Source organism: Bombina bombina, chromosome 1 (assembly GCF_027579735.1).
Source record: "Bombina bombina isolate aBomBom1 chromosome 1, aBomBom1.pri, whole genome shotgun sequence".
NCBI classification, from domain to species: domain Eukaryota; kingdom Metazoa; phylum Chordata; class Amphibia; order Anura; family Bombinatoridae; genus Bombina; species Bombina bombina.
Genome location: NC_069499.1, coordinates 837,475,832 through 837,489,618, shown reverse-complemented (window position 1 = coordinate 837,489,618; position 13,787 = coordinate 837,475,832). Strand labels below are relative to the sequence as shown.

At 40.9% G+C, this 13,787-nt stretch overlaps 1 protein-coding gene across 1 annotated transcript in view; it reads left to right on the top strand.

The window, feature by feature from the left end:
- The window catches only part of IST1 (IST1 factor associated with ESCRT-III), a 47,547-nt gene that overhangs the window by 10,992 nt on the left and 22,768 nt on the right, over positions 1–13,787 (top strand). The window contains exons 3-4 of the mRNA XM_053715544.1: positions 12,146–12,326; positions 12,533–12,620. Coding sequence (XP_053571519.1) covers positions 12,146–12,326; positions 12,533–12,620 — 269 coding nt within the window. The remainder of the gene's footprint in view (positions 1–12,145; positions 12,327–12,532; positions 12,621–13,787) is intronic.

Genomic DNA, 13,787 nt, shown 5'->3' with positions numbered 1-13,787 from the left:
GATGTATAAATTACAAATATCAATCACAAATATTCCTCTTGACTGTCTCCTCTCCCAGGAAGGGATTCTGCTTACGGGGAGGGAGGATGACTACTTCTGCTCCCAGGGGATGGCTTTGCTGCTGGAGGGGATGGCTTTGCTGCTGGGGAGAGAGACCGACTGTCTCCTCTCCCTGCTCCTGGGTCTGCCGCTGGGGAGAGAGACTAACTGTTTCCTCTCCCAGGAAGGGATTCTGCTGCTGGGGAGAGTTATCAACATCCATCTCTCCCTGCAAGGGGTTCTCTCTAAGGGGAGGGAGGACGCCTACCTCCACTCCCAGGGGATGGCTCTGCCGCTGGGGAGAGAGACCGACTGTCTCCTCTCCCAGGAAGGGGTTCTGCGTAAGGGGAGGGAGGACTATTACCTCCTCTCCCAGGGGATGGCTTTGCCGCTGGGGAGAGAGACCGACTGTCTCCTCTCCCTGCTCCTGGGTCTGCCGCTGGGGAGAGAGACCAACTGTCTCCTCTCCCAGGAAGGAATTCTGCTGCTGGAGAGTTATCGACATCCATCTCTCCCTGCAAGGGGTTATCTGTAAGGGGAGGGAGGACGCCTACCTCCACTCCCAGGGGATGGCTCTGCCGCTGGAGAGAGAGACCGACTGTCTCCTCTCCCGGGAAAGGGTTCTGTGTAAGGGGGGGAGGACGCTTACCTCCTCTCCCTGGTTTCCTGTAGCTGTTACTGGTGCTGGGCAGAGGCCGGCGGCTCTCTGCCCTGTTGCCAGTGCTTCTGCTGGGGGGGCTCCCTTGTCCAAGTCCATAAGCTCGGGGCCCGGCTGCTGATCTGTATCTAGCAGCTCGTCGCTTATGCTCTGTTGCCACTTCTCTGAGGCCAACCTCCATGATTCCCAGACTGCTGTATCATAGCTCCCTGCAGGCTCTGTGGCATGCTGTTTAACGCAATCTAGCTGTCTTTTGTATCTCTGTTCCATCTCCAATTCCTTGCCACATATATAATCCAAATCGGCTTGCAGCCAGGGTACCCCTGAGAGACTCGACAGGCTCCCTCGGTACTCCCAAATGTCATTAAGTCTCCACTCCTCCTGACTCCCAAAATCTGGGTCCTCTGCCATTAGTTCAAATAGTAATCCAGGGCCGCCGTAGCCAAAGCCCTCTGTGGGGACATACCATCGGAGGGCCCTGTAGCTGTCATCCAGAACCATCTCCTCCTGGACCAGTCCATCCAATTCAGACAGCCATTCCCACCCGGGGCTGTCCTCCCAGGCAAGGTACTCGGAACTTCCACTGGAGCCAGTAATCTTCGTCATCAGGGGAGAGGGTTGTTACTCGATAGCCCTGCTCTTGTTGAAGAGCCTCCCTCCAGAGTCGCCTGCGGACAAGGTCCCTTTGTGCCAGCAGGTCCCAATACGAACTAGGACTGTCCAGCTAGGCCAGCGCCTCCTCTCCTTAGGAGCTTGTGACGGATACCCCGGCTACCCCGACTGGGTAGCTCCGCCAAACGGGTCCTGCTTCCTCCCTGCTGACTGCAGCTATGTAGCTGGCAAGTGACCACAGCCTGTAGCCACCCCTGATGCCCGCCAGCACCAGTACTCAGGGTCCCACCCTGTGGGAGACTCCAGCTACCCAGACTAGGTAGCTCTGCCAGAGTGTCCTTCCTCTGCCTGGAACAGGCTGCTATGTAGGCCAGGAAAGTGATTCTAACAGAAGCCCACCCAAATAACTAGACAGACTAGCATTCAGGTGAAACAAGAACTGATTTTATTGAAAACACACACTCCTTTTATACAGACAGCTCATCTTGATAGACCCTGGACAATCCCACTATTTTCCCGCCATTCCCGCCCCTCCAGACAGCCCGGCACCTCCATAGGAGCCACAGTCCCACATAATCCCTATACCTAGGGGTGGCAGTTTCGGGGTGATCCCGGTGGAGCGGCGGCACTTCCCAGGTGCCATTTTAAAGCTCTCGGTCCTCAGGTGCCACAGTCCAAAAATCAGCATGATTCGTTACTGGGGACCGGAGTTACAGTCCGTTGAAGTTATGGGGTTAGGGGTGTCCAAAACCCTGGTTCCCAAAGGAGCTCCCCTCTGATAATTGCCACAGCTCTTGTCCTCCCTAGGGGCTACCAATCCCCAAAAGAGCGGAGCTCTGGGGCAAAGGGCTGCTGGACGCGACCAGGTGTAAAGTTAGCGGGTGTCCTGTGGCCGACCGCGTGTTCCAGGAGCCCAACCAGCCTGAGAGGAATTAGGTTGGTGTCCGTTATGAAGCAGCCGACCAGGTGTTCCAGAAGCCCGGCCAGCCTAGGAGGGTTTTCCTGGCCATACACCAACTCTTCACAACACGAGCAAACAAAAGCTTCCAGAGATTGTGGTTGCTCTGAGGAGCCCAAAACCACTGAGAAACAGGGGTGAGGTTGTAGGGGGTGGGGGGTAGCCTTAGCTGTCTGGTATCTGTGACAACAGTGTTTTGTCTGAGGGATGTGAAGGGAGTATTGCCTGATGATACCATGTTTTCGCCTATGGGAAATCTATTCATAAGGCTTTCTGTAAATCGAGTTGCTGCCTTCCTTTTTATAGATCGACATTATACTCTTGTACCCCAAGGTAGAACATGCAGTGATCTGAGATGTCATCACAGAAAATGCAGCATGTCAGCAGAAAGGCAATAGAAGTACATTTTGAAAGTTGTTTAAAATCCAGCGTTTTAGCTCCAGGCTCTCTGCCAGCTCCACGGCAGCTGTTTGTGCGACCAGAAGTATACAAAGAGCGTAACTCTGGTTTAGTGTAAAGTTAGCAATAGAGTCCCATCAAACTTGGAATGCCTTTACAGAAAATTACAGCTAAACACAAACACCGCAGAAATGTAAAAACAGCCCTGGTCCTTAAAGTGAATGTAAATTTTGATGCTAAAGTGCCCGGTTTTTAAAACTTTGATTAAAAACAGGGGCACTTTAATTCATCAATATTTTCATTTCACTCCTGTTGTGAAAATAAACTTACTTTTTAATCTTCACAGCAGCTCCATCTTCCTCCACCTGTTTCAAAGCCTCTTCCTGGGTCTAAAATGAGGTATCTGGCTTCCTCCAATCACAGCAGTGAATCAGACACTGAATCCCCCGGGGGGGAATCTGTGATTGGAGGATGACCTATCAATCATTTCTGACATCAGAAATGGCTTGTGAGACCGGAGGAAGCAGCAGCTGCTGTGAAGTTTAAAGGTAAGTTTTTTTTTTTTGTCACAACAGGAGTGAAATGTAAATTTTGATGAATTAAAGTGCCCCTGTTTTTAATCAAAGTTTTAAAAACCGGGCACTTAAACATCAAATTTACATTCACTTTAACGGTAAGAAAATTTGAAAAATGGTCTGGTCAATAAGGGGTTAAAATTGTATGTTCTATCGAAATCAATCATGAAAGAAAATGTTGGGGTTCCCTGTCTCTTTAAGACCACCAACTGCTTTATTTGTGATGTAGCTTTGGAAATAGTTTGTATTAATGATAAAAGTTCTTGAATGGCCAGGTGTGCCTTTTGGCTTAAGTCTACTCTTGGAAACTAACATACCATGATTTAACGCTTCTCTTTTAGGGTAAAACTCTCTTTGACACAGGACTGTTATTGTCACAGTCGATAGTCGGAACGGAGCGTTTCTACTTCGGAACAAGAATTCAAAGGTTATGAATGGGCCTGTAGTATGATTTCATGCCTTGTGGCACAAAGTCTGCATATGGTTCAGGGTGGGTGGGTGCAGAATGTAACTTTTTCAAGGATGGGGGAAAGGTCTATGTCAGACCCTTGGGTTTTAGAGATTGTATCTCAAGAATACAGAATTGGCTTTAAAATCAGAACTCCTCGAGAGATGTGTGCGGTTTTTTTTGTTTGTTTTTTTTGTTTGTTTTTTAACCTCCCCTGTTGAGCCGGACTGACTATAAAGGCCAGGGCTTTCCTGTCTTCTGTAGTGGACTTAGAGGGAAAGGTAATTATTGTCTTTTTTCCTAGAACATGAAGGTAGGGTACTTTTTGTTCTATTAGGGATCTCAAATCTCTAAACAGATTCCTGAATGTCATTCTTTTTAAAAATGGAGACCATTTGTATTATTCTTCCTTTAGTACTTGAGGGAAAGTTTATGTATACAATAGACTTAAAAGATGCTTATTTGTATATCCAGATTCACAAAGACTGTGAAATTCCTTAGTTTTGGCTCAACATTAGCAGTTTGTGGCTCTTTTGTTAACCCTTGCAACTGCCCCCCAGGCTGTTCACCAATGTACTGGGCTCCTTCCTGATGGTAGCTTGAGCTAAGGGTATTTCAGTTGTGCCTTATTTGGACAACAGTCTTGTGTAGCTGCTTTCCTTTTAGCAGGCTGTGAACCATACAGAGGCCTTGCTTCCGATGTTCTGCAGTCAGTGGGTGCATAAATTTTTGCCAGAGCGCTCCCTTTTTTCTCAAGCTTGTGTCTCCTTTTTAGTGTCAATCCTAGGTCAGGTTTTCATGATACTGCCTGGGACAGAGGAGAGTAGGATTAAGCTGCAGTTTGTGCTTGCTTAAAGCATTGTATAACATACATCTCTTCCTACGGTTGCTCAATGCATGGAAATTGTGGTTCTGATGATGGCTGCCTTAGATGTCGTTCCCTTTTTCCAGGTTTCATCAAAACCAGTACAGCTGTCCCTTCTGCTGCAGTGGAACATGGATTACGAGTATTTTTCTCAGAAGTATTTAGGAGAAATGACTGAGTCACTGTCAGTTGTTCAAGGGGCCTAGGTTCTTTGGCCAATCTAGACCGTGATCACACTAGATGCTAGCCTGTGAGGTTTGGGGGATGTGTAGATGTCTCTAAAGGCGCAATGTTTGGTCTCCTCAAGAGGCGAGGCTACAATAAATACCCTGTAGCTCTGTGTGGTTATCAAGGCTCCACAGAGTTAGCATTGGTAATCAGACAGTGTCACAACTGTGTCATACATCTGGGGGAATTCAGAGTTCCCTTGTAATGAAGGAGAGGTTTCTTGCTTTATCAAGTGGGTTGAATACTTCCATATCCTTATTTTGACCATCCACATTCAGTGGCGGCTTGTGAATTTTGAAGATGGTGGGGCACTAGACCTCACCCCTTGAAATAAAACCCAGCCCTCATATGGCTCCTCCCATAGCACTACAGTTATTTATATGTATTTTTTTTTTTTTTTTTTTATAATAGCAAGCTTTAGATACCATGTAAGATGCTAGTTTAAAAAAAAAATGCCTCTTGGCTAAGTTGGATTCTTAAGTACAGCATGTCCAACATGACCTAAGCACCCTCCAGGCCTACCATCACCACAGTCCACCAATACGTGATTTTTTATTTTTTCGTATGCAGCAGGAATTGGAGAATGAAAGCTGTGTATACTGGAGTAGTACAGAGATCCACTACATACAGGAATAAAAACAAAGCTATGTCTGTAGGTGTCTGCTTTCAGCACCAGATTGTACTGATGGCTTGTTGTTAGTGTCTAAATTAAAACAGTATGATAATCTAATGAGGGCAAAGCACAGACATTTGACTATCACTGATACCACCAGCTCTATTATTTATGTGAACATAGCTAAGTCAGTATATATTGCTACACAGTCACTACCATTCCTGTTCCCATTAATCTTATACAAGCAGGTTATTTTTGAAATTCCTATGGATACTACATTTTTATTGCTGTTGGACCTAGGAAATAAAATCGATTTAACGCCTTTTCTTACTCCTCCTTTACTGGGAAGTGTTAACATATTAAGAATGGTTTTTTTTTTTTCCCCTAGACATAATATGGTAATCTGGGTTTTTATCTAACAATTTGGAGTGTCCGAAGATTCCATATTAAACTCTTGGAAGCTGCTGTATTTATTGATATTAAGTGTAGGCGGGGCTAAATAAGTGAATTCAGTACTTTTGAAGCTTGGTAAAACACGAATGCTTACATTTCATAATATAACACTAGAGGGCAGTGTCTCCCAAGTGTTCTCATGCAAATGTAACTATCTGTATTAATTCATAAATCCCTTCTTTACACATTTCATTAAACGATCTAGAGTACGCAATATTGATGCCTTAAATACAATTCCATAAGTGTGTGTGTGTGTGTGTGTGTATGAAGCCAGCTACTCATTATCTTAGGTGTTAGCAGTTTTGTTTAATATATTGAGAATAAGCTTAATAAATAAGCCAAGGATAAAATTCTCTTCACAAACATGCAGATGGTTTTCTGAGATAATCAGACCTTTCTACATACTGACCTTCCAAAACATGGAAATTTCCAGTTTCTATGGGAACACTTCCTGAAGTTCATGTCAGTTTTTGGTCATCAACGGGACTATTATTCTGCAGCAACTACTGCTTCTGGCTTCCCTAGGTATTCTACCTGGAAAATAAAAGTGCTACTGACTTGAATATAGCTTAAAATAAACATCAACATTTATCAAAAATAGGAAAGAGGAAACTTTATAAAAATGTAAAAACAAAGTTTCAGAACCCAAGGCTTGTATATTCCTCTAAAACCTTGACTAGAAAACCTCAAACGACACCTCAAGCACTGCAATCTGTATGTATAAGGAAGGACAAGTCACTGCTACTATCTAGTGGACTTCAGTCAGAACAATTCAACACTAGATTAGTAGAAGTGACTCGTCACTACTTGCTCACCTTTTCTCCATGATGACCTGGAGCTGATTCTTTCTCCTGACTTCAGTCAGAAGGATTCAACACCAGATTAGTATCAGTGACTCGTTACTACTTTCACACCTTTTCTCCATGATGACCCGGAGGTGCTTCTTTCTCCTGTCCGGTGTTCTGTCGGACCGGCTGGCTGTTACTATATTCTCCACTTTCCACAGCCATGCCAATGCTGTGCTCAGCTGCTGCACAGGTGATGTCACCAGCTGGTGGTGGGGGGGGGGGGGTAGCATACAGCACGCTGTAGTTAAGTAAGCTTGTAGGAGCTAAGGGCCTGGCTTTTTTTAGGAGGGGAGTGGGTAATAAAAAGAAAAAAAAATATAATAATAAAAATATATATATATATATATATATATATATATATATATATATATATATCTCAACCTAACTGTGCCACCACAATAGCATTTTATTTTTCCTTTCCCCCCAAAAAAACTGGTAAGACATTGCCCCTACTTCCTGCGATGCTTAACTACCTTTTTAGGTTCTGTTGAAAGTATGTGTACCTTTTTTAGAGTAATGAATTTAATATTCTTAGTCATAAACACACAGGTTAGTTAAGAGTAAATTATTTGGAATGTAGCTACAAAATAAAACAGTTTAACTGCATGTAAACTACCTAAAACATATAGTGTAGCAATTTAAGGGACATTATACACTTTGAGATGGTAATATAAAAACATAATTTATGTAAGAAACTTACCTGATAAATTAATTTCTTTCATATTAGCAAGAGTCCATGAGCTAGTAACGTATGGGATATACATTCCTACCAGGAGGGGCAAAAGTTTCCCAAAACCTCAAAATGCCTATAAATACACCCCCTCACCACACCCACAAATCAGTTTAACGAATAGCCAAGAAGTGGGGTGATAAGAAAAAGTGCGAAAGCATAAGAAAATAAGGAATTGGAATAATTGTGCTTTATACAAAAAAAATCATAACCACCACAAAAAGGGCGGGCCTCATGGACTCTTGCTAATATGAAAGAAATGAATTTATCAGATAAGTTCTTACATAAATTATGTTTTCTTTCATGTAATTAGCAAGAGTCCATGAGCTAGTGACGTATGGGATAATGACTACCCAAGATGTGGATCTTCATGCAAGAGTCACTAGAGAGGGAGGGATAAAATAAAGACAGCCAATTCCGCTGAAAATAATCCACACCCAAAATAAGTTTAAATCTTATAATGAAAAAAACTGAAAATATAAGCAGAAGAATCAAACCTGAAACAGCTGCCTGAAGTACTTTTCTACCAAAAACAGCTTCAGAAGAAGAAAACACATCAAAATGGTAGAATTTAGTAAAAGTATGCAAAGACCAAGTTGCAGCTTTGCAAATCTGATCAACCGAAGCTTCATTCTTAAATGCCCAGGAAGTAGAGACTGACCTAGTAGAATGAGCTGTAATCCTTTGAGGCGGAGTTTTGCCCGACTCAACATAAGCATGATGAATCAAAGATTTCAACCAAGATGCCAAAGAAAAGGCAGAAGCTTTCTGGCCTTTTCTAGAACCGGAAAAGATGACAAATAGACTAGAAGTCTTTCGGAAAGTCTTAGTAGCTTCAACATAATATTTCAAAGCTCTAACAACATCCAAAGAATGCAATGATTTCTCCTTAGAATTCTTAGGATTAGGGCATAATGAAGGAACCACAATTTCTCTACTAATGTTGTTGGAATTCACAAACCTTAGGTAAAAATTTAAAAGAAGTTCGCAACACCGCCTTATCCTGATGAAAAATCAGAAAAGGAGACTCACAAGAAAGAGCAGACAATTCAGAGACTCTTCCAATCTAAAGGATCCTTAAAGGAAGTACCATCTGCCGTAGGAATAGTAGTACGTTTAGCAAGGGTAGAGATAGCCCCATCAACTTTAGGGATTTTGTCCCAAAACTCTAATCTGTCAGACGGCACAGGATATAATTGCTTAAACGTTTAGAAGGAGTAAATGAATTACCCAAATTATTCCATTCCCTGGAAATTACTTCAGAAATAGCACCAGGAACAGGAAAAACTTCTGGAATAACTACAGGAGATTTAAAGACCTTGTCTAAACGTTTAGATTTAGTATCAAGAGGACCAGAATCCTCAATTTCTAATGCAATTAGGACTTCTTTAAGTAAAGAACGAATAAATTCCATTTTAAATAAATATGAAGATTTAATCAGCATCAACCTCTGAAACAGAATCCTCTGAACCAGAAGAATCATTAGAATCAGAATGATGATGTTCATTTAAAAATTCATCTGGATAAAGAGAAGTTTTAAATGACTTTTTATGTTTACTAGAAGGAGGAATAACAGACATAGACTTCTTAATGGATTCAGAAACAAAATCTCTTATGTTATCAGGAACACTCTGAACATTAGATGTTGATGGAACTGCAACAGGTAATGGTGTTTTACTAAAGGAAATATTTTCTGCATTAACAAGTTTGTCATGACATTTAATACAAACAGCTGGAGGAACAGCTACCAAAAGTTTACAGCAGATACACTTAGCTTTGGTAGTTCCAGCACCAGGCAGCGATTTTCCTGAAGTATCTTCTGACTCAGATGCAACATGAGACATCTTGCAATATGTAAGAGAAAAAACAACATATAAAGCAAAATTGATCAAATTCCTTAAATGACAGTTTCAGGAATGGGAAAAAATGCCAAAGAACAAGCTTCTAGCAACCAGAAGCAATGAAAATGAGACTTAAATAATGTGGAGACAAAAGTGACGCCCATATTTTTTTTTAGCGCCAAATAAGACGCCCACATTATTTGGCGCCTAAATGCTTTTGGCGCCAAAAATGACGCACATCCGGAACGCCGACATTTTTGGCGCAAAAGAAAGTAAAAAAAATGACGCAACTTCCGGCGACACGTTATGACGCCGGAAACAGAAAAGATTTTTTGCGCCAAAAAAGTCTGCGCCAGAATGACGCAATAAAATGAAGCATTTTCAGCCCCCGCGAGGCCTAACAGCCCACAGGGAAAAAGTCAAATTTTTTTTAAGGTAAAAAAAATGATTGATTCAAATGCATTATCCAAATATGAAACTGAGGAATGTTGAACATCCTGAGTCAAGGCAAATAAATGTATGAATACATATATTTAGAACTTTATAAAAAAGCGCCCAACCATAGCTTTAGAGTGTCACAGAAAATAAGACTTACTTACCCCAGGACACTCATCTACATGTTGTAGAAAGCCAAACCAGTACTGAAACGAAAATCAGCAGAGGTAATGGTATATATATATGAGTATATCGTCGCTCTGAAAAGGGAGGTAAGAGATGAATCTCTATGACCGATAATAGAGAACCTATGAAATAGACCCGTAGAAGGAGATCATTGCATTCAAATAGGCAATACTCTCCTCACATCCCCTCTGACATTCACTGCACGCTGAGAGGAAAACCGGGCTCCAACCTGCTGCGGAGCACATATCAACGTAGAATCTAGCACAAACTTACTTCACCACCTCCATAGGAGGCCAAAGTTTGTAAAACTGATTTGTGGGTGTGGTGAGGGGTGTGTATTTATAGGCATTTTGAGGTTTGGGAAACTTTGCCCCTCCTGGTAGGAATGTATATCCCATACGTCACTAGCTCATGGACTCTTGCTAATTACATGAAAGAAATGATAAATTGTATATATAAAACAACCTCTGCAGTATACTTTCATTATTTATTTATTTTGTCCTTTGCCTGTAATTCCATTCAGAAATTGTGAGCTTTTCAGTTCCTGTTAGAAATGGAAGTGCAGAACACTGTTAAATCCAGCACAACCATTGGCTGCACACTTTAATGACCTATGTATAACTGTCCCTAATTGGCCACAGCAGAGAAGGTAACACAAGTTACAACATGGCAGCTCCCAGTGTTTTATAGACACTAAAACTTTACACTTATTTTGTCACTTTTTTAAACAACTAATGAAACTTTAAAAAAATACATCTACATGTTAGTCATGGACTAATCTTTTCTTTGAATGCATCCTATCTAGCATGTATTTAGTGATTAATTTCCCTTTAATGTTGGACAAAATAAAGTGAAATATCTAATAAGAATACAGAGGAATAAATTAGAAAGTTCTTACTTTAAAGTTGTCTAGATGTTTTCAATGGTCTTAGAACTCCTGCTCAGCTGTTCAGAGGCTTCCATAAAACAAGCAGCCTGATCACATAAAGCAATAGAGCAAAGTAATTAGGAAGGTTGTAGGTGACAAAAACAAGCAGCAGTAGATTACTGAGTATCTGCAACTTCAGACTTAGGGACAGCATAAAACTTGCGACCAACAAGCAATGTAACAGTTGCTTGTTGAAGCCAGACTTTAGTAGGAGGTGTTTTTTGTTTTCTTTTTGTAAATTAAAGTATAGACTCAGAAATCAGGAATATGACACTGCCCCTATGGAGGAGCTTTCCACTGTCCCACATTCCAGGTAATCAACAGGAGGCAAACTTTCTCAATCGTCAGTGTCTCCACCTGAGGGGAGTGGTCTCTGCATCAGTAGATGTTTAACCTGATTAAGAAAAATTGGGGTATCCCTTGCTTAAAGGTACAGTCTACACCAGAATTGTTATTGTTTAAAAAGAAAGATAATCCCTTTTTTACCCATTCCCCAGTTTTGCATAACCAACACAATTATATAAATACACTTTTTACCTTTGGGATTACCTTGTATCTAAGCCTCTGCAACTGCCCCTTTATTTCAGTTCTTTTGACAGACTTGCAGTTTAGCCAATCAGTGATGGCTCCCAGGTAACTTCACGTGCATGATCACAGTGTTATCTATATGAAAAACATGAACTAACACCCTCTAGTGGTGAAAAACCTGTTAAAATGCATTCTTAAGAGGCGGCCTTCAAGGTCTAAGAAATTAGCATATGAACCTCCTAGGTTAAGCTTTCAACTAAGAATACCAAGAGAACAAAGAAAAATTGGTGACAAAAGTAAATTGGAAAATGTGCCCAATCTGAATCATGAAAGTTTTTTTTTTTTTTTCTTGGACTAGACTGTCCCTTTAAATCACAAACTTCCCCACTATTGTGCTAGGTCTCTGGATCCTCAAGTGGATGTGGAGGATGCCTTACTAGTTCCTTTGTCATTCAGGCTGAAAAACATCTTTCCTTCCTTTGTGTTGCTATCCAGGGTGATAGCTGTAATCAACAGGAATAGGCTTTAGTAATTCTGATTGCTTTGGCTAAGCCTTGCAGAAAAGAAAATGTTATGTGGATCTCGTCCTCTTGCCTGCAGTTGCTGCCTCATCTCTGGAATGTAAATGTAGGGGTGTTTTTGCCTCCTCCTAGTGGACATGTGGTGATCTCATGGACTCTCACCATTATAAAATAAATTAATTTATCAGGCAAGCATACATTTTGTTTGTATGGATTTATTTAGCATTTCATTACTTAACTACTAATAAAAAAAATGTTTTATTGTCTTTTGCCTGTTTAGCTGAGTTAGCTCAGAAGGCAAGGAAGGAGATCGCTGATTACTTGTCCACTGGGAAGGATGAGCGAGCTCGAATCCGTGTGGAGCATATTATTCGAGAAGATTATCTTGTGGAAGCTATGGAAATCCTTGAGCTGTACTGTGACTTGCTGCTAGCAAGATTTGGCTTAATTCAGTCTATGAAGTGAGACAATAAATAATATTGTGAAATGTTTCTGAGACACAGCAGTTTGGGTGGTGTGTTATATCTGCTGGAATGATAAAGGGCAGATCCTGAATCTTTTATGTCTGCCAGTAGTAGTAGTAGGGGAGTAATGAAAAAGTAAGCAAATTTTGTCTGTTAATCAATAACGCATTTTCTTGAACACCCTGTTTATTTTTTTTCTCTAGAGAACTAGATCCTGGCTTATCTGAAGCTGTTTCTACGCTTATTTGGGCTGCTCCACGGCTCCAGACAGAAGTTTCTGAGCTTAAAATAGTGAGTAAAAAATAGTCTTTCTTTGTGTGTTAAAGGATATTATAGCTGGCCAGTAGTGCAGCTGTAGTTTAAGTTTAAACAAAGTTTCTGTCTGTTTAAATTATTCATAACTTTTGAAGTCAAAAATATAACTGGCAACAAGTTCTATGGAGAAGACACACACACTATCTATATCTCAAACCACTGCACTACCTTGCAGTGCAAATCCGCAGGTGCTCAGTCCATAGAAATAGACACACTGTATAGTTAACCAGGCACTCTTGCTTAATTTGAATAAATTCGTTATCGGTATTCCCCAACGTTTCGGTCCTCACATTAGACCTTTGTCAAGGGTACAAATCTGTCAAAACAGTACACAGGTAATCACAAAAAGTTGTACTTGCCATATTTACAATGTCACACAAGGAAACACAGAACAAATCATCAAAACAGGAAGTCATGTCATACCTGATCCTGGTTCCGGCTATCACATACTTCCCCTTCTTTGGTTAATGTGTGACATTGTAAATATGTAAGTAGAAATTTTTGTGATTACCTGTGTTACTGTTTTGACAGATTTGTACCCTTGGTCTAATGTGAGGACCGAAACGTTGGGAATTACCGGATTGTACCGGATAATAAAGAATTTATTCAAACTAAGCAAGTGTGTCTGGTTTACTATACAGTGTGTGTATATGTGTATATGTGTATATATATATATATATATATATATATATATATATATAATATATATATATATATATATATATATATAATATATATATATATATATATATATATAAACATTCAACCCCAAAACAAAGGAAGAAAGAAACTCTTCAGTCGCCGGTCTCTTCAAAACAGCTTTATCCATCATCTTCAAAACATCAATCAAACATTCCCAAATGTTTCGATACTGTTGGTATCTTTTTCAATGGGTTGTTTTTTCAAAATATCCTTATCCCAAGAAAACACCCATTGAAAAAGATACCAACAGGTATCAAAACATTTGGGAATGTTTGATTGATGTTTTGAAGATGATGGATTAAAGCTGTTTTGAAGAGATCGGCGAGTGAAGCGTTCTTTCTTCCTTTGTTTGGGGTTGAATGTTATCACTATATGTTTTCCACGCAGCACCCCGGCGGATGTATTTGTGTGGATATACTACGCTAGAGGATAATCATAGCT